This window comes from Microtus oregoni, unplaced genomic scaffold, assembly GCF_018167655.1.
Source record: "Microtus oregoni isolate MIOR12 unplaced genomic scaffold, Mior012 000026F_ref0000081, whole genome shotgun sequence".
Lineage (NCBI taxonomy): Eukaryota > Metazoa > Chordata > Mammalia > Rodentia > Cricetidae > Microtus > Microtus oregoni.
The window spans coordinates 24,467,445-24,485,607 of record NW_024543085.1 but is presented as its reverse complement, the minus strand read 5'-3'; the positions used below and the strand labels follow the sequence as shown (position 1 = coordinate 24,485,607).

General features: G+C 43.3%; 1 protein-coding gene across 1 annotated transcript in view; it reads left to right on the top strand.

The window, feature by feature from the left end:
- The window catches only part of Rbm28 (RNA binding motif protein 28), a 36,417-nt gene extending 18,727 nt beyond the window's left edge, over positions 1-17,690 (top strand). Inside the window, exons 11-19 of the mRNA XM_041675539.1 lie at positions 2,421-2,494; positions 3,177-3,312; positions 4,234-4,298; positions 5,951-6,109; positions 8,642-8,791; positions 9,294-9,368; positions 12,481-12,737; positions 14,704-14,806; positions 17,217-17,690. Of these exons, the coding sequence (XP_041531473.1) occupies positions 2,421-2,494; positions 3,177-3,312; positions 4,234-4,298; positions 5,951-6,109; positions 8,642-8,791; positions 9,294-9,368; positions 12,481-12,737; positions 14,704-14,806; positions 17,217-17,351 (1,154 nt within the window). The 3' untranslated portion in view covers positions 17,352-17,690. The remainder of the gene's footprint in view (positions 1-2,420; positions 2,495-3,176; positions 3,313-4,233; positions 4,299-5,950; positions 6,110-8,641; positions 8,792-9,293; positions 9,369-12,480; positions 12,738-14,703; positions 14,807-17,216) is intronic.
- The last annotated feature ends 473 nt before the right edge of the window (positions 17,691-18,163 follow it).

Sequence of the window (18,163 nt, the reverse complement as noted above, 5' to 3'; positions counted from 1 at the left end):
GTAGACACATCCATAGCATCAACCCACTTACAGTCTCTGACTTCATAGACTGCATTCACTCTGCTCAAGCTACGTATTCCTTAACTTTCCATTATTGTGTCCAGAATACCTGGCATAAAGAAAGCAGGATTTGGCCGGGCGGTGGTGGCACACGCCTTTAATCCCAGCACTTGGGAGGCAGAGGCAGGCGGATCTCTGTGAGTTCGAGACCAGCCTGGTCTATAAGAGCTAGTTCCAGGGCAGGCTCCAAAATCAAAAAAAAAAAAAAAGTGTACGAAAGTGTACGCCACCACACCTAACCTGATTTTCTTGATATAGGATGACTAGGCTAATTTACAAATTAGAAATCTTTATATCCTCTATCATGTATTACTTTCTTTCTTTTTTTAAATTTTTATTTATTGTTTATTTTATTCCACCTTGTATTACTTTCATCACACTTGTCCTCCATTACCCATTCCAGGACCATGGCAAATACCAACATTTGTGAGTTTTCAAGTTCTTGATATAAAGTGGCAAGTGTTTGCACATAGCCTATGTACTTTTTTTCTTATACTTTTTGTTTGGTTTTTGTTTTTCAAGACACTTTCTCTGTAACAGGCATGACTGTCCTGGAACTTGATTTATAGACCAGGCTGGACTTGAACTCACAGAGCTTGCCTGTCTCTGCTTCCCAAATGTTAGGATTAAAGTCATGTGTCATCACAGCCTGGCTCTTCCCATATGCTTTACTCTCTAGATCACATACATGCATTAAGGAATGAAGATAAAGCAACTTCCTTTTGGATTAGTTTGGCCAAGAATAAGCCCAGTATAAATTCTCCACCTCTCCTGTGTCTGCCGGCTATTCCTAATAAAGAACTTCGCCTTGTACTTTTTGAACAGCACAGAAAACATGGCCTGGGGAAGCAGTGGGGGATTCTTACTGAAATTCTTGACAGGGAAAAAGTAGCTCTATTCCTTCCAGCTGACCCAGTGTAGCGACAGCTGCAGCAGATGTTATCGGCCTACATCTACACGGTCTCTTGCTTTGTGACCTAGTTGTTGTTGCCGGTTGCTTCCAGCCTGTTGGCTGTTTCCAGCAAGGGTTAGTACGGTGCATACAGACACTGTTCTGGGCGAGGCTATGGAAGAAAACGTAATTTAGGATTAAAGCTGTGCATCTAGCTTAGGTTGTAAAACCTGTGTGTGTAGGAAATCCAAGGCATAGGAAAGTTTGTTGCCTGTTTTCTTCAGGGTGGTTAAGCTCACAGAGGCTGAGTGCACAGTAGGAGAGGGGGGTAGGTGCAGAGTCTTAGACGACCTCAGGCATGCTGACTCCACTCGTTCTCCTTGATGTCAAGAGATGCTGTTAGACAATGTGTCAATATACACATACCCCCAAGAAAATAAGTTTTTGTTAGGTTGTTTGTAGAGAATGCTAAGTCCATACGTGTTCCGTATAGAGTTTCCTCCCAACTGTTGTTGTTCTGTGCACGGCTGACTTCACTAATGCATAGCCCATGGGTTCTGAGCTTGAACTGTGTTTGTTTCTTTTGACTATATTGTTAGTGCGCTGTGCTGTAGAGAGTAGTCTAGATTCCTGAAGTTCTCATTTTGGAGAAGATGCTACCTCATCAGTGCCTAAGGATGTGGATAGAGAGTGGGAGGTGTTGGGAGCCCAGAAGTAGAACACTTATCTCTCTAGATGGTGGCCCTTGGGTTAACCTATTGTGTATGTGTTTTAGATTAATCTGCCTAGAATCATTCCAGCACAGGGCAGAAGATAATGCCCTAGCTCTGGGAGACATGTAGTGTTGTCATTTGAGAGAATTCTTTTTTGAAGTATATTAGCAATGTATTATGAAACATTTGTTTTGAAATTTACTGTGAGGTGAACTTGTGCAGAGTTTCTTTTAATCCACAGTAGAATTTCATTTAGATAACTGGCCCTGCATCTAACCAGTGAAAGGCATGCTTTATAAAGATTCTAGAACAGAAGCCAACGATTGAGCTCATGGCTGTTTTCCTGTGATATTCATATAATAGAAGCTTTTTTTTTTTAACCCCAACAGGCATATCTGGTGTTATTTGATGCCTCCTAGGTGACTCTAAGACCATGAGATGTAATTTCAAGGTTAAATAGATCTGCCTCATCTCTTACACTACTACTAGGGACTCTGTGATGTTGAATCAAGTGGTCAGCTAGAGTCCTCTGTCATTTCATGTGGCTATTATTAAGGAGGTAGTTGATGAGACCAAACGCTAAGAATAAGGTGTGTATGCTATGGTGTGTGGCTGTGATCCTGTTCCACTTGACATAGTTCCTGCCCCGTAGACACTGCTTAGCCCTTCCATGTGCCAGGCTGTGGATACTTTCAGTGTTGTCCTTGCTCGCTGTGGAAGCCAGGAATGTCTGACTGAATCTTGTCTTGGTGCAGGCTGTGCATTCGCACAATTCATGTCTCAGGAAGCAGCTCAGAAATGCCTTGCAGCTGCCTCTCCAGAGGCCGAGGTAAGGAGAGTATGTTCTTCCCTATGCCTAGAAGAGCTCACCCTTGCACCAAGTTTTATTATTATTAATAAAATGAAGACTTGAGCACTTAGTGTGTATTTAGCACTGAGCTTTGTATGTGCTGCCTAATTCTTTATCCATTGAAATTACCCATATTTCTTAAGTGAGGAAACAGGTTTGGTATCTGTAGTATTCATTGCTGTTTGTGTATCAACCTCTAGTCTACGCTATTGACATGAAAGACTGAAGGAAGGTATTAATGCCATCTGGGACACTAATGCACATTTGATAGACAAAGTGTAGGTACTGAGAATTTTCCTATGCTTTTTAAATGAAGTATGTAGTTTTTGAGATTTTTTTCCTGTATTATTATTGTCTCTTAAATACTCTTGTTTTACTAGCTTTAGAATACTAAACATCTGTTTATAGAACATCTTCCTCAGCCTAGGCCTGCTTTAGAACTGCTCTAAATTACATTCCTTACAGCTGATTGTCTTAAGTACACACACACGGTACATTTTGTACAAACTAGTGTGAGGTCCACATGTAGCCTCCAGGCAGCTGCGTCCTGTGGCCTGGCTTTCACTGCACGATTACAGTGTGCTGATTCTCTTTCCTTGATGCTCCTGTTTTGTGCTTTCTGCTTGCTAAGATTTGAAGAGAAGGTTACAATATGTTTCAGGGTGGTGGGCTTAAACTGGATGGCCGACTGCTTAAGATTGACTTGGCTGTGACCCGTGATGAGGCAGCAAAGCTCCAGACAAAGAAGGTGAAGAAGCCAACTGGAACCCGGAACCTCTATCTGGCCCGAGAAGGCTGTGAGTAGTGGAAGAGATAGGAACCAGGCATCTAAGTAGCTGTCCTTGGTGCATGAGTGAGCTAGCAATTCAATTTTGAGATGTGTTTCCAATAAAAAGTGAAATTCCTCCTTTGCAGTGTTCCATGGCTATTCCACTTCAGTAGGTGTGGCTTCCTTAGGACCCTTTATTCGTTTTGCAGACTGATCAGTCCCGTTCTCTCTTCTGTCTGGTTGCCTTATGTATTTCCATTATAGCATTAGAAGCACAAAGGGGAAAAACTGAAATTACCTCCTTTTTGTCTTCATTTCTTATGAGTTTTTTTCTTTAAAAGATGTTGAGAAATAAAACTGAAATTACTTTTTTGGATTATTGATAGATTTTAAATGTTTACTTCCTACCTTTCTCTTAATGAAAATAATTAAAATTTGCTTTAAGTTACAAACAGTTGTAGCGTTCCCGGTGTTTATCAGCCTACCCCATGTAGATGCATAGTAGCAACTGTTGATGTTAGGCCGTCGGCCTCTGGTGTGAAGGCCTTGAGTCCGTAGCTCTTCTCTATGGTGGCCCTCTGATGGTTGAGGGATTGGCCTGAAGTACATGAGGAGCAGCTGTTTCCGGGCATGTTGTTGGGACATCTGTGTTCCCGATACCTGGATTAGAGCCACTCTCAGAACTTCTTCCATACCGTTCAGTTTGTGGCATGAATATGATGCTGTTTTTCAGGCAGAAAGAAACAAAATCACAAAATGTTCAGAGGTTGTCTTTAGAGCAAGTCTGAGTCTAGAACTTAGCCCTGCAGCTATTTTTGGACCTAACTAACTGGCCAGCACAGTCCTCAGGGCCCTGATCAGAGAGTTTGCATCATTCAAGTCACATTCTTCGTGTTTCTCAGTGAACATTCCCTTGGTGACATCTTGGCCTTTTTCCTTCTTTCTGCAGTGATCCGCGCTGGGACGAAGGCTGCCGAGGGTGTGAGTGCTGCGGATATGGCCAAACGAGAGCGGGTGGGTAGATTAGGCACCAGTCTTAAGCTTCTCCCCATGGTTCTGTAAATGAATCAGAAACAATGATTGCTGCTGCTTTTGCTCGTGAAGAGCTGTGTGAAAGACCGTATTTTACCTTGTTAGAAGCACACAGGTGAAAAAGTAACTGGACATCACTCCTAATTTTGTATGAGCATTCTGCTCCATTGCAAAAACTTAGTCTTTTTCTTCATTTCTCTAGTATTCACATATGGTGAGTGACATGCTGCCGGACAATGCAGGATGTGGAGAAGGAGGGGCTGTATGTAATTGTTAGCATAAATGTAGAAAGGAAGCTCTGTGGGCTGGGCTTACTAGGAAAGGGAGGACATGGGGGTTTTGGAAAGAGTAGCCACAATGTCATTTGGGAGGGCTTAGTATCCCCAAATTATACAGTTACTGTAGAACAACTTGATGGTATAGGTTTTCTGCTGTCGACTCCTTGGCTGCTTAGTAATGCCCTCAGCAGTCATTCCTTTTGTACATATAGGAGCTTGCTTTTGTTCTGAGATGGTCTCCCATAGCTTGGACTGACCTTATTGGGTATCAAGTACTTCTGAATTCCTGATCCTCCTGCTTCTTTACCTCCTGAGTACTGGGCTTTTAGGCAGGCTCCATCATTCCCAGTTTACATGTGCTGAGGATTGAACTTCAGAAGCTGTGTGTGCAGTGCAGACACTTAACCAGCTACGCTATAGCCAGCTCATGCAGCTCACCTTTTAAGGCAGCCTAGAGCCATTGAGTTGGCTCAGTGGGTAAAGTGCCACTGAACAAGCCTGCTGACCCGAGTTGACCCCTCTGAAGTTGTCCTTTGAGCCCACTTCATGCACAAGTGTGTACACAGTCACACACCTAATAATAAAATTACAAATTAAAGGATCAGAAGCCAGCTTAGAATGGTAAAGATACAGAGCAGCTCTGGGACCGTAAGATTCAGGAGATGGTGAGCAGCAAATACACGTTACTGATAGGTAGAAATAATGTCTTTCCAGCATGGCTTTATAGTAGTGTTCTCAATGTTACCATGTTTGGGGAAGTAGTGCAATAAGATGTACTGAATTTTAGGGTTAACTTTGCTAAGTTATTTATGTGCATTATAAAAAGTAAGTTTATTTTCTTTAGGAAGGAAGTTCTTAGACTTAGTTGTTGGGTGGGTAAGGACTGAGCATAGATGCTAGCTTCAGTATTACTGACAAGAATCCTCGTGCTAAGCCGGGCGGTGGTGCTGCACACATTTAACCCCAGCACATCTCTGATGTGCTCAAGGCCAGCTTGGTCTACAGTGTGAGTTTCAGGACAGCCTGTACAGAGAAACCTTATCTTATAAAACCAATAAAAATAAAATAAACTTTTTAAAATAAAGAATACTTGTGCTGGACCACATTTTGAGCTATGCAGTTTTTAAATTGTATTTGGTTTCACGTCAGTGTTGAGAGTTAAATAATTTGATTTCGCTAGTTGGATGACATTTGGTTCATCTCTGACTTGCCTCCCTGAGCCTGCCTTTCTGGGCATTAAGGCAGCCAGTGCACCTGTGGCTGTGGGTGGGGTTATGATTCTTTTCTTTTAGAGAATTAGAGCTTGCCTCATGGGTGTATTGTATGTTAAGAGTGTGTCTTTTTCTCCTCTCCCAGTTTGAGCTACTGAAACATCAGAAACTCAAGAACCAGAATATCTTTGTCTCCCAGACCAGACTTTGCCTGCACAATCTGCCAAAGGCCGTGGATGACAAGCAGCTGAGGAAGCTGCTGCTGAGTGCCACTGGAGACGAGAAGGGCGTGCGCATCAAGGAGGTGAGAGACGCCTTGCCATGCGCAGCTGCAGTCATGAGCTGTCATTTCAGGCCATGGTGCCAGCCTGCCAACAGATTTTCTTTTGGATACATCAGCATGCAAAGTTGAGTTATGCTGGTTTCTTATTTTTATTTTTTCTTTTGGGAACTGCCTGGCAGACTTGCAGCAAAATGTGAGGAAATCTCTGTCCTGAATGATTTAGCAGTCATTTATTCAGTACCTGCTGTGTCCTCAGCAGTATACAGGTGCTGTAATGTGAGTTTTGTTGGAAAGAATACAATTTATGTGGTTTGTTTCCTAAAAGAATGTTGTGCGTGTATGCGTGCATGCACGTATGTGAGAGAGAAGGGGAGAGGAGGAGGGGAAGGGGAAGGAGAGGAGAAGATGGAAGAGAATAGAAGAGGGGGAAGAGAACACGAGAGCCCGTGCCAGGGCCAGGGCATGCCTGTCCATGTAGCTGTTAGAGGACAGCCTCGTCTCTATCGGACCTCACCCTCCACCTTGTCTGAGGTGGGCTCTCCTCTTTACTGCACACCCATGCTTGCTGTTCCCACAGCATCCTACTGTCTTTCTATCCCACCATAGGAACGCTGAGGTGCACCGTCATGTCTGGCTTTTACATGCATGGGTTCTAGACGTCTGTATTGGTTTTCATGCTTACATAGCAAGCATTTACCCATTCTGCCATCTCTCTGGCCCCTAAAACAGCATTTAACTGTTTGAGACTCTTAGTACTCCGCAGTAAGCACAGAGAACTATGCATGTCTTCAGTTTATTAGAAAACTCAGGGTTCACACTAGTACTTGGTTCAGCTCTGTCTCTTTTGAAGCTCCTTCCCTTTATACTGACCTGAAACTTGGTTGTTTCTCCAGACAGACTGAACTCTTTGAGGATAAATACCTCATTATCCCCAATCCTGGATGTAGCACATGGCATAGAGTAGTCTATTAATCTTTATATTTAAAAATGCCATTGCCAATATTTTAGGTGTACTTTGCTGATTCATAACTAAACTGTGTGCCTAATACCCGAAGCCTCTTTAAAATATATTCCTTGATATTGAAGAAATAACATGAGAGGATGTTCAGAACATGTCTGACAGCACTGTTAGCAATGAGTACCTACAGTATTTCTTGTGCGCCTATGTGAGCCCATTGCAGTTTAATGCACGTCTGTACTTTGTACCATGTGTGCATTGGTTGTGTGGCCATTTCCTCCGAGATAAAACCTCGATTTTAGAGAGAAGGTTGGTTGGTAAGCATAGGAAGTAAACAGTTCAAAGGCTCAAGAAGTCCTTGAAATTGACCAGATACACGCTCCTCAAACATATATAAGAAGTAAGAGCTACTGAGAGATGATCTCAAGCAGGCTGATGTGCATAGAAGAGGCTCAGACCAGCCAGGCTACTTGGAGACCTGATGAGCTGCCTGGAAGAGGCTACCTGGGAAAGATACTCTAACCTGTTGAGCTGCGTGCAGGAGTACAGTGTACTACAGGCGTCCAGCTTGTGAGCTTTTTTTCCGGGAAAGGGGGACTTTTGGTGCTGCAGCTTTCTGTGGGTCATTGCTGTTTCTCTTTGGTTCCCTATGTTGGGTGAGTAGATATTTGTTCATGTCTCCCAGGAACCATGCCTCACAACAGCATTATTTTGAATTTTGTTCTTAATTCTTTTATTTGTATAAGCACCGTGTCTCTTTTTATAAAATGTCTTGAGTGACATTTTAAGTGAATGAGCATCTTGAAGTAAGGAATTCACTCTTCTCTTCCTCCTCTGCGGTGGAAAGAGTAGTGTCTACACACAGAGTAGGGCGCAGTGTGAATGTGTGTTTCATACTCCTCCACTACAAAAGAATGGCAGCTCTGGTGAGAAATACTGTGTAAACGGTGAATTTTCTCAATGTTCTTCTATGTTCCTCATGACCCTAGGATGCTTACTGTATCCTGTCTAGTGCTTTAGAGAAAAATGTGTATGAAAGAGTTCTGACCCCAACCCAAGAGAGCCGACACTTGCTGTGTTCTGAGGCTTATTGAGGGTACAGGGACGGCCTTTCCCGTGTTGGATATATCTTTCTCATCTAAAACCATCTGGTCTTCTTTCCTCCCAGCTCTATTAATTTCCTTTATGGAGACTTTCTTCAGTGCTAGAATCTTTGGACAGTTCTCCATTCTCAGCAATAACTTGCTGACATTCTAGAGAATCATGTATCTTTTATTTATATGTGTTCTGAACAGTTAGCTGGTACAAATTTTCCTCAGGGTGTTGGAGAGATGGCTTAGTGGTTATGACACGTATTGCAGAGGACCTGATTTTGCTTCCCAACAGTCATATCTGGCAGCTCACAACTGCTTCCAAGTCCAGTTCCAGGGAGTGCATCACATTCTTCTGGACTCTATGGGTACTACATTTAGGTGCACATGGGTATACATGGCCACACACATATGCAGTATTTTAAAAACAAAGAAATTTTTCTCTGGAAATTTTTATTTCTTATTTTTAACTACTGTTTTATTTTTTTCTTTTTCTACTCACAGTGTAGAGTGATGCGGGACCTTAAACCAGTTCATGGAAAAATGAAGGGTCAGTCCCTGGGCTATGCCTTTGCAGAGTTCCAAAAGCATGAGCATGCCCTCAGAGCCCTCCGCCACATCAACAACAACCCAGAAATATTTGGGTCTCAGAAGGTGAGCCTCATCCTTCAGGGAGACCCCATTTTCTGAGAGCTTAACTATCTAGTGTTTCTGATATTTAATGATGGGAAAGAGTACCAAATGGACTGGGTGAAAAAGTACCAAAAGGTGGGGAAGACAGATGGTAATCCTAGGCAAGAAGATGCTTATAAGGTATGTGGACTGGATGGCCTGCCTGCAGAACCAACTGCTGTTAAAGAAAACACAAGAAGCTGGGCGATGCTGGCGCACGCCTTTAATCCCAGCACTCAGGAGGCAGAGGAAGGTGAATCTCTGTGAATTCGAGACCAGCCTGGTCTACAGACCTAGTTCCAGGTCAGGCTTCAAAGCCACAGAGAAACCCTGTCTCGAAAAACCAAAAAAAAAAAAAAAAAAAAAAAAGAAGACACAAGAAACAGCCTCTGTTCATGAAGAGGAGTGGATGGAAGGAACAGCTAGGCTTATTGGACTCGACAGATTACAAAGTCTTATGAATGACATTCTGTCTCCCTCACAGAGACCAATAGTGGAGTTCTCGTTAGAAGATCGAAGGAAGCTTAAAGTAAAGGAGCTGAGGATCCAACGCAGCCTGGTACTGAACCTAATACTGAACCTAAATGCTCTACTGGGTTTGGTTTTGTCCTGTGTGTGCCTGTGTGTCTGTGCCATTACTTCTGGAGGTCAGAAGACAACTTGGGAAAGTTGGTTCTCTCTTTCTGCCATGTGTGTCCTGGGGATTGAACTTGGTGGCAAGTGCCTTTACATGCTGAGTCATCTTGCTGGCCCTTGTTTGTTTGGCTTTGGTTGATTATGACAGATTCTCACTGTGTAGTTCTGACTAACCCGAACTCACAGAGATGCCTCTGCCTTGGCTACTGGGATTAAAGGTGTATGCTAGCATGTCCAGCATTTTTTTCTTTTCTTTTTTTAAAGGAGCTTAATTAAATTCCCCTTTTTTAATTTGTGCTTCTGCCAAGTAGGATTTTACTCCGTTTCCTAAGACTCCCTGGTGTTTTCTCTTTGCTCTCCCTTTCCCGGGAGCTGCATAGGAGAAGAGAAAAAGAAGAAACAGAAACCAGTGTTTTGATCCATCATGAGTTCCTGTGTGGTGTGTAGGGGCCGTGTCAAACCTAGTGGCTCAGGTTTTGTTCCAGAATCGTCATCATCTGAGATAGGGTCCCTCTTTGTCCTCCAAGTTGCCTTGAACTCAGTCTTCTAGTCTCAGCATGACATTGGTGGTTTTAGACCATTTTAATTCGTGTGGAGAGAGGAAGAACAGGCGCTGTGTCTCTGCTTCTTTCTTAGCTACAGGTTCCCTGGCCAGTTACTTCTTCTCTGACTTCAGTTTGTACAGTGGGTTTAATCACAAGGTCTTCATTCTTCCTCTAAGGATGAAAAGAGCAGATAAACCATTGCCCAGCTTGTAGTCAATACTCTCTCCCCCAGCTTCCCTCAGTTCTTACAGTGCTCATCACTACAATTTGCATGTGCAGAGAGCATCCATAGTGTTTGATGTATACTAAGAGCATGACAAACAGATAAATGACAGCAGTGGCTAAAACTGTGGCTTTAATTGAGAACCTGGGGTCTTATTCTTTTGCAATGTAACTTTTTAACCCCAGGTTAACTGCCTTTAGCATTGCTTCAGGGGTGCTTCTGAAGCTGCCTCCACATTTTCTTGAATTCTTTGTTGCCTCTGTTTATGTTCATACTGCACTTCCATTATAAAAGTGGTCCTTTTTCTTGATTCAGGGATATTTCTTACTTTGCCCACTGATAGCAACTGAACCTTCCCCATTACATAGGCTTTCATCAACTTCCTTGATTATCTTGATTATTTGTTTTTTATGTTGTTTTGTTTAGGTATGTGTCTTGTTTCAGTATTCTGTTGCTGTAATAAGACGTTGCGAACAAAAGCAGCTTAGGAAAGGAAGTTTATTTGGGCTCAGGCTTCCAAAGGGTAAGAGCCCATCGTGGCAGAGAGGCATAGCAGCACAGGCATGGCCACAGAGGAGGAAGCTGAGAGCTCAGAGCAAGATGGAACCAGGCAGAGCTGTGGACTCTCAAACTGATGCACTTCCTTCAAGCGCTACCTCTTGACCCTCCCCAAACTGTAGCATGCTTTTCCTTTTAGGCTACCAACCAGCTCGCAAATCACACACACAGACTTAGTAGTTTTGAATGCTCAGCTTAGCTTAGGCGTATTTGTGGCTAGCTCTTTTAGATTAACCTGTCTCTTCTTTATCTACCTTTTGCCTTGGGGCTTATTAGCTTCCTTCTTCTGTATATCTTACTTTCACTGCTTTCAGGTGTGTCCCTCCTTCTCTCTTTTCCTTCCTCCTATTTATTCTCTCTGCCTGCCAGCCCTGCCTATCCTTTCTCCTGTGTAGCTATTGGCTGTTCAGCTCTTTATTAGACCAATCAGGTGCCTTAGACAGGCAAGGTGGAACAAATACAACACATCTTTGCCTAGTTAAAATAATATTCTACAACATCAAACTGCACCACCAACTAGGGACCAAGCATTTAAACACATGAGTCTGTGGGGGACATTTTCATTACATCACCTGTCTTTTCTTTCCACTAGGCTAGGAGTCCTAAAAGTAAACATTTTATTGTTTGTAACTGTATCTAACCTCTTACGAACAGACTAGAGCATAGTCTGCATTTAGTAAATGTTGTATCGGCATTCTGTTTAAATTAGGGCAAAATAACAAATATGTATTTTCACATGAATTTTACTTGAGTCTTTTTCCCCGCGTCAGTGCTAGTAAACCTTCAGCATCCTTCTGCTTGCATCTGAAGCTCTGGTCTCCCCTTGCCTGCCTTCCCTCACTGACCCCTTCCCTGGCGCTTTTCCCTTCATGCTGACCCGTGTTTTCAATCTGCGCCGTTTCCCTTCTCTGGAGGAATTTGTTTAGCATTTCTTGTGAAGCAGATTTCTTGGTAACTGTGTGTTTGTGTTTTAAAGTCTGAGAAAGTTTCTTACTTTTGTGGAAGATAATTTCATTGGTTAGAGAATTCTGGGCTGATAATGTTGTCTTTTGAAACTTCAGCCACCTCATGATTTACTGCACTGTACTGGAAATCTAGTTGTGGAACTTGGGCTGATTATTTTGTCAGGTTTTGTTCTGCTCTAAGATCTCTGACTCATGTCTTTCACTGTCTTGAATTTCCTAGCTGTATTATGTTAAGCATTTCTTAATTGCTTTGTTTCTGCTGCTGGCATTCACTTTTTTTGTCTGTGACACTTGGGGGGAAGGGGAGCAGGAGTTTTTTGAAAAAGGGTCTTAAATAATTCCGATCCTTTCTTCCTACCCAGTGACTAGGATTCTAGATGTGTGTTGTCATGCCTGGCCCAAGTTTCACCTTTAATAGTTGTTCCTTCCTACTGGTTTTTGAATTTTGGGCTACTGATCGCTGTTTCTGGGTGTTTTTGTTTTTTGGTGTGTGTGTGTGTGTGTGTGTGTGTGTGTGTGCGCGCGCGCGCACGCGCTTGCACACATGTGTCTCCAGCCTAGTAGCCATCTATTACTAGGCAGTGCCTGTAAACTGCTTGTATTTACTTTGCTGGAGTCTCCAGCTGTGTGAGGGAAGCGCTCGCTCCTCTTTCATCAAACTTACAAGGAGGCTCAATCTCCACTGAGATTTTCAGCAGGTAAACCTTATCCAGAAACCAGGTGACAATTTCTTGTTTTCTGCAGCAAAAAATGGAATCTAAGCTTAATGTGACCAGTAAGCCCCAAAAGGGGCAAAAAGAACTTGGAAAAGACAAGCAACAAAAAGCAGTGAGCCCTACACAGGATCAAAGTCAGGCTTCTGGAGAGCAGAAAGGGAATGGCCGCCCCACATCGTGGACAGGGTTCCAGACCAAGGCTGAAGTGGAGCAGGTGGAGCTGCCTGATGGGAAGAAGAGAAGAAAGGTCCTGGCGCTCCCTTCACACCGAGGCCCCAAAATTAGGTAAGATAAGGGGAGTCATACAGGAGAGGGTGCGTCTAAATGCATTTGTTTTGAGGTAGCTCTTTCTTTGTAGCACTTGATAGAGGGGGTGTTGGTGCTGCATTAGTCCCCCATGGGAAGTTAACAGGAAGGTCTCAACACCAGCAGAAATGTACCATGGATCAGATGGCGGAGGGAACCTTGGAGGAACTGTCAGGGCAGACTCCATGCCATTCTTGTCTTTCAAAGCCTTTTCATGTCAGTTGAGGTTCACCTGTTGTCGCTGTTTGGGATAGTGGATTAGTGCTGTGTACATTAGTGCTGTGTACATTAGTGCTGTGCAGTGGATTAGTGTTGTGTACATTAGTGCTGTGCAGTGGATTAGTGCTGTGTACATTAGTGCTGTGTACATTGGTGCTGTGTACATCTAGTGCTGTGCAGTGGATTAGTGCTGTGTACATTAGTGCTGTGTACATTAGTGCTGTGTACATCTAGTGCTGTGTACATCTAGTGCTGTGTACATTAGTGCTGTGTACATTAGTGCTGTGTACATTAGTGCTGTGTACATCTAGTGCTGTGTACATTAGTGCTGTGTACATTAGTGCTGTGTACATTAGTGCTGTGTACATTTAGTGCTGTGTACATTAGTGCTGTGTACATTAGTGCTGTGCAGTGGATTAGTGCTGTGTACATTAGTGCTGTGTACATCTAGTGCTGTGTACATTAGTGCTGGACAGTGGATTAGTGCTGTGTACATTAGTGCTGTGTACATTAGTGCTGTGTACATTAGTGCTGTGTACATTTAGTGCTGTGTACATTAGTGCTGTGCAGTGGAGTAGTGCTGTGTACATTTAGTGCTGTGTACATTAGTGCTGTGCAGTGGATTAGTGCTGTGTACATTAGTGTTGTGTACATTAGTGCTGTGCAGTGGATTAGTGCTGTGTATCTTTAAAAGAAAATCTTGGTAATTGAAGGGTTTTGTGATTTCTGTTGAAGTCTTAGCAAAAATAAATAAATACAGAGACAAACGAATATATAACTGTTGTGACTTAGGATATGCTCTTGTAAGGCCAGCTGGACTGTGACTGAAAAAGCATGGGATAAAACTGGACTCTCTGAGCATGGCGAACAATGAGGGCTGATGAGAAGCCAAGGACAATGGCACGGGGTTTTGAACCTACGTAATGTGCTGGCTTTGTGGGAGCCTAGCCAGTTTGGATGTTCACCTTCCTAGAAATGGACGGAGGGGGGAGGACCTAGGACTTACCACAGGGCAGGGAACCCTGACTGCTCTTTGGACTGGAGAGGGAGGGGGAGAGGAGTGGGGGAAGGGGGAGAAGGGTGGGAGGAGGGGGAGAAGGGTGGGAGGAGGGGGAGGGAAATGGGAGGCTGGGAGGAGGAGGAAACTTGTTTTTTTTTTCTCCTTTTCTCAATAAAAAAAAAGTTAAAAAAAAAAGTTTTAAAAAAAAAAGAGTGACTACTAGGCTTAGAAACAGCTATGTAAACTGGGCAGTGGTGGCACACGCCTTTAATCCCAGAAGCAGGTGAGTTCGAGGCCATCTGGTCTATAGAGCTAGTTCCAGGACAGCCAGGGCTGCACAGAGAAATCTGTCTTGAAAAAAACAAACAACAACAACAACAACAACAAAATAAACAGCTTTATAGAGAAGGAATTTGGCTTTCAAGCTCTTTAAGAGATCCCAAGGATGGGCCTGGAGAGATGGCCCAGTGGTTAAGAGCACTGACTGCTGTTCCAGAAGACCCTGGGTTCAGTTCCCGTTTCCCATGTGACAGCTCACAATTGTCTGAAGCTCTAGTTCTGGGGGACCTGACACCCATGGCAAAACATCAATGTACATAAAATAAACTAAATTTAGTCAATAAATGAGAGAGAGAGAGAGAGAGAGAGAGAGAGAGATAGAGAGAGAGAGAGAGACACTAAAGACATTAACCAGAGAAAGAATTTAACCTGGCTGTCTTATTTCAGGTTGCGGGACAAAGGCAAAGTGAAATCCCTTCCTCCTAAGAAGCCAAAGCCCCAGACAGGCCACCGGAAGCAGAAGAAGCAGCAGTTACTTTCTTCCCTGCAAGTGAGTTTGGTGGGGCATGTGGTTTGGGTGCTTTGGTTCTGTGGGGCCGAGCAGATGGTGAACTTTCTGGATAGTTGGGTAGATGGTAAGGCTTCTCCATGCAGGGCTGCAGCTCTTCAGAGGGCGAGGTGCAGAAATAAAAGTGGAGAGGGAAGTAAGCCCTGTGACTTGTTTCAGCTGCTTGAGCAGCTGTCTTGTGTTTCCTGTACCTGTTTCCCCCACTATAGTGTATGGAAGCAAATCCTATTTTGCATGTAAATAGGTCTCAAGAGACAGATTGCTCAGAACTTCAGACTACATCTCTAATGGCCCAGTCTTCGCACAAACACACAATGTCATTATCATATCTACTGAGATTAATCAGAGCTCTTTATACTCTCTAATATATAGCCCAAATTAATATTTTCCTCATTGCCTCAAAAATGGTTTTTATTTTGTTAGTACCAGTTAGAATGCTGGTTGATAGTTCACACATTACATTTGCATCCCTCCCTCCTTCCTTCCCTCTTCATCTGTGCTGTCTGTTCTGTCTTAGCACATTCCTTTCCACATTGGTCGTTTGTCATGTAACTTGTTCCCATGGCACCGCACGTTGGCTGTCAGCTGGTGTACAGTCCAGAGGTGTAGCAGATGTAGTTTTCCTGGAAAGAGCACTTCCTAGGTGGTGCCTGTTCAGTGCTGCGTTTTGGTTGTTCACTGTTAGTAATGCCAGGATCAGTCAGTAGGTGTCGGAATTCTCCACTGTATTCTATGTAGAAAATCTCCTACCAGCTTTTCAACTGTTTTTTAGTTTTTAGATTTGTAGTGCTAGGGATCTAACCCAAGGCCTTTTCATGCTTAGGAAGTGCTCTGCTACTGAGCGATATCCCTAGCTGCTTACCTTTGGTTTTCAAAAGCAGTGTATTGTCTGATATTTCTTTACGGGTTACAGAATGCTGACTTTCCGGTTCAGACAACCCTTTTGTGCTTAAAAATAGAGTTGTAAGGATTCTAGAAAGGAGAGTCTTACATCTATGAAAGACAGGTTAGATGATTGATGTTTTTTCCTTTTCTTGCTGTATCAGTTTCAGAGTAGTAAACTATTATCAACCTGCTCTGTGGCCTGGGAGACTGATATATATGAAATCCCAAATTTTTATATAACTCCCTGTGTTTCAGTCAAATGCAGTCATTATTCTTGTCCTGTCTAAGACAGCAGAAGCATCTTTGGATCAGCTCCCCATCCTTCTGAAATGACTTTGTCTTTGGTAGTGTTACTTTCTTGTACATGATGTTTCTTTCCCAGTTTCTGGCAATAGCCATTTTCCCAAGGAGCTCTAGTTCTTTTTTATTTTATTTTTTAAATCTGTGTATATGTGTGTAAGTGTGTACAGGTGCTTGTGTAGGCCAACAGTGTCAGGTTCCCTCCGGGCTGAGTTACAGGCAGTTCCTAGCTGCCTGATGTGGCTGCTGGGAATTGAACTCAGATCCTCTAGAAAAGCAGTACATGTTCTTAACCACTGAGCCATCTCTCCAGCCCACTCTAGTTCTTTTTAATAGAAGATAATGGTCCTGTACTCTTTTTTTAATTTTTTATGATTTATTTATTTTTATTTTATGTACATTGGTGTGAAGGTGTCAGATCCCCTGGAACTGGATTTTCAGACAGTTGTGAGCTGCCATGTGGGTGCTGGGAATTGAACCCGTGTCCTCTGGAAGAGCAGTCAGTGCTCTTAACCGCTGAGCCATTTCTCCAGCCCCGGTCCTGTACTCTTTTATATGTATGGGTCTCCTGCCCACATGCATGTGTCTGTACTACAGACATGGGTGGTGCCCATAAAGAGCAGGAGAGGGCATTGAACCCTTAGGTCTGGAGTTGAGTTGGTTTCATGATACAGTGTGGGGACTGGAAATAGAGCCATACTGCCTCTAACCCCCAAGTCGTCTCTCCAGCTCTGGTCCTGGGTTCTTGCACATTCAAGGTCAAACTTTTATCTCCCTTCCCTTTAAGAGTGGAGTCACTAGCATCTGCCCTACTCAAGTCTGTGTCTGGGACATCTCTGACTGTATCTTATTATACTGTAAAGATCTAACTTTGAAATTTCATAAACGGAATTCTTGTCAGGGCAGGAGCAAAGATGTCCAAACTAAGGTTCTCTCTGGAAATCATCTTCCTCATGTACCTACTTAGTTTCTGTTTGGGGTGTCTTGGCAGGAAGGTGATATTTAGTGTTTGATGTTGACTAGGTATGGTGGTGGCACTTGGAAGGAGGAGAGATAAGGTCAGGAGTTCAGGGTTGTCCGCAAGTGCATTGAAAGTTTCAGGTGTGCAGGAAAAAAAAAATGCATGCAGGCAAGAAAGCAAGAGGGAGGGAGGGAGGGAAAGGAAAAGGAAAAAAAATGATTGTTTTATGTCTTCTTTCTTTCATAGGTGCTGAAGAAAAAGGCTAAGGAAAGTAAGGCAGAATCCCACTTCAACCAACTGCTTGAACAGTATAAGCAGAAATTGTTGGGGCCTTCTAAAGGGGCACCCCTGATGAAGAGAAGCAAATGGTTTGATACCTGATGCCGCCTGCAGAAAGCCATGTCTTCACTGAGGGAAAGCATCCCAGAGGATGCCCTGTGCTTGGGGACTCTGTAGCTCTGTACATTCTTGGTCCCTTCTCCAGTGTGGAAGGAAAAATACCTGAAGAACACCATGAGTTCTTACATTCTCCCCAGATTACTGCTGAAGCTTTACGTGTAATTGTGATTCCTTCTATTTTCTTCTTCGATGGAAACTATTGTAAAAAAGTGTTTTAGAGTACTGAATTTTTAAGATGCATATTTTGTTATGGAGTCTGTAAATGAGGAATTGTGACTTTTGGATGTGTCTCATTTTTAATATACACAAATACATTATTTATGAGATTTTTTCATAATTGAACATTTTTAACATTTTTAATTCAGTTGCATAGTCCGCAAGAGCTAAGAACGGAGAAAACTGTTTATTACCATAGTCTCTGAATGTGGGGGACACTTGACTCATAAACAACTGAAGGTCCTGGTAAGGGTCTGCCCCAGGAAGGGCAATGGCTGTCTAGAAATCGGATTGCAGTGGCTAGACACTACGTGACCAAGGAGCACCTTGTCCTAGGGACGATGTGGGCAAAAGCAGTGAGCGTGAGGCTGAGGTGCTACCCCGAGTGCCGAGGAGGTGGGAAGTCTTAGTTTAGGCATCCTAAATAAGGAGCCGAACTAAATGTTCTCCTGCTTGTTCCCTGCCCTACATACTTTTTAAGCATTCTTTCTTTTTCTTTTTTAACCATGCTTTCTTTCTCTTTTGTGAAGAAAGCTGGGGTGGAGGGTGTGAATGTTAGAGTCAAGGTCCCGTGGTCC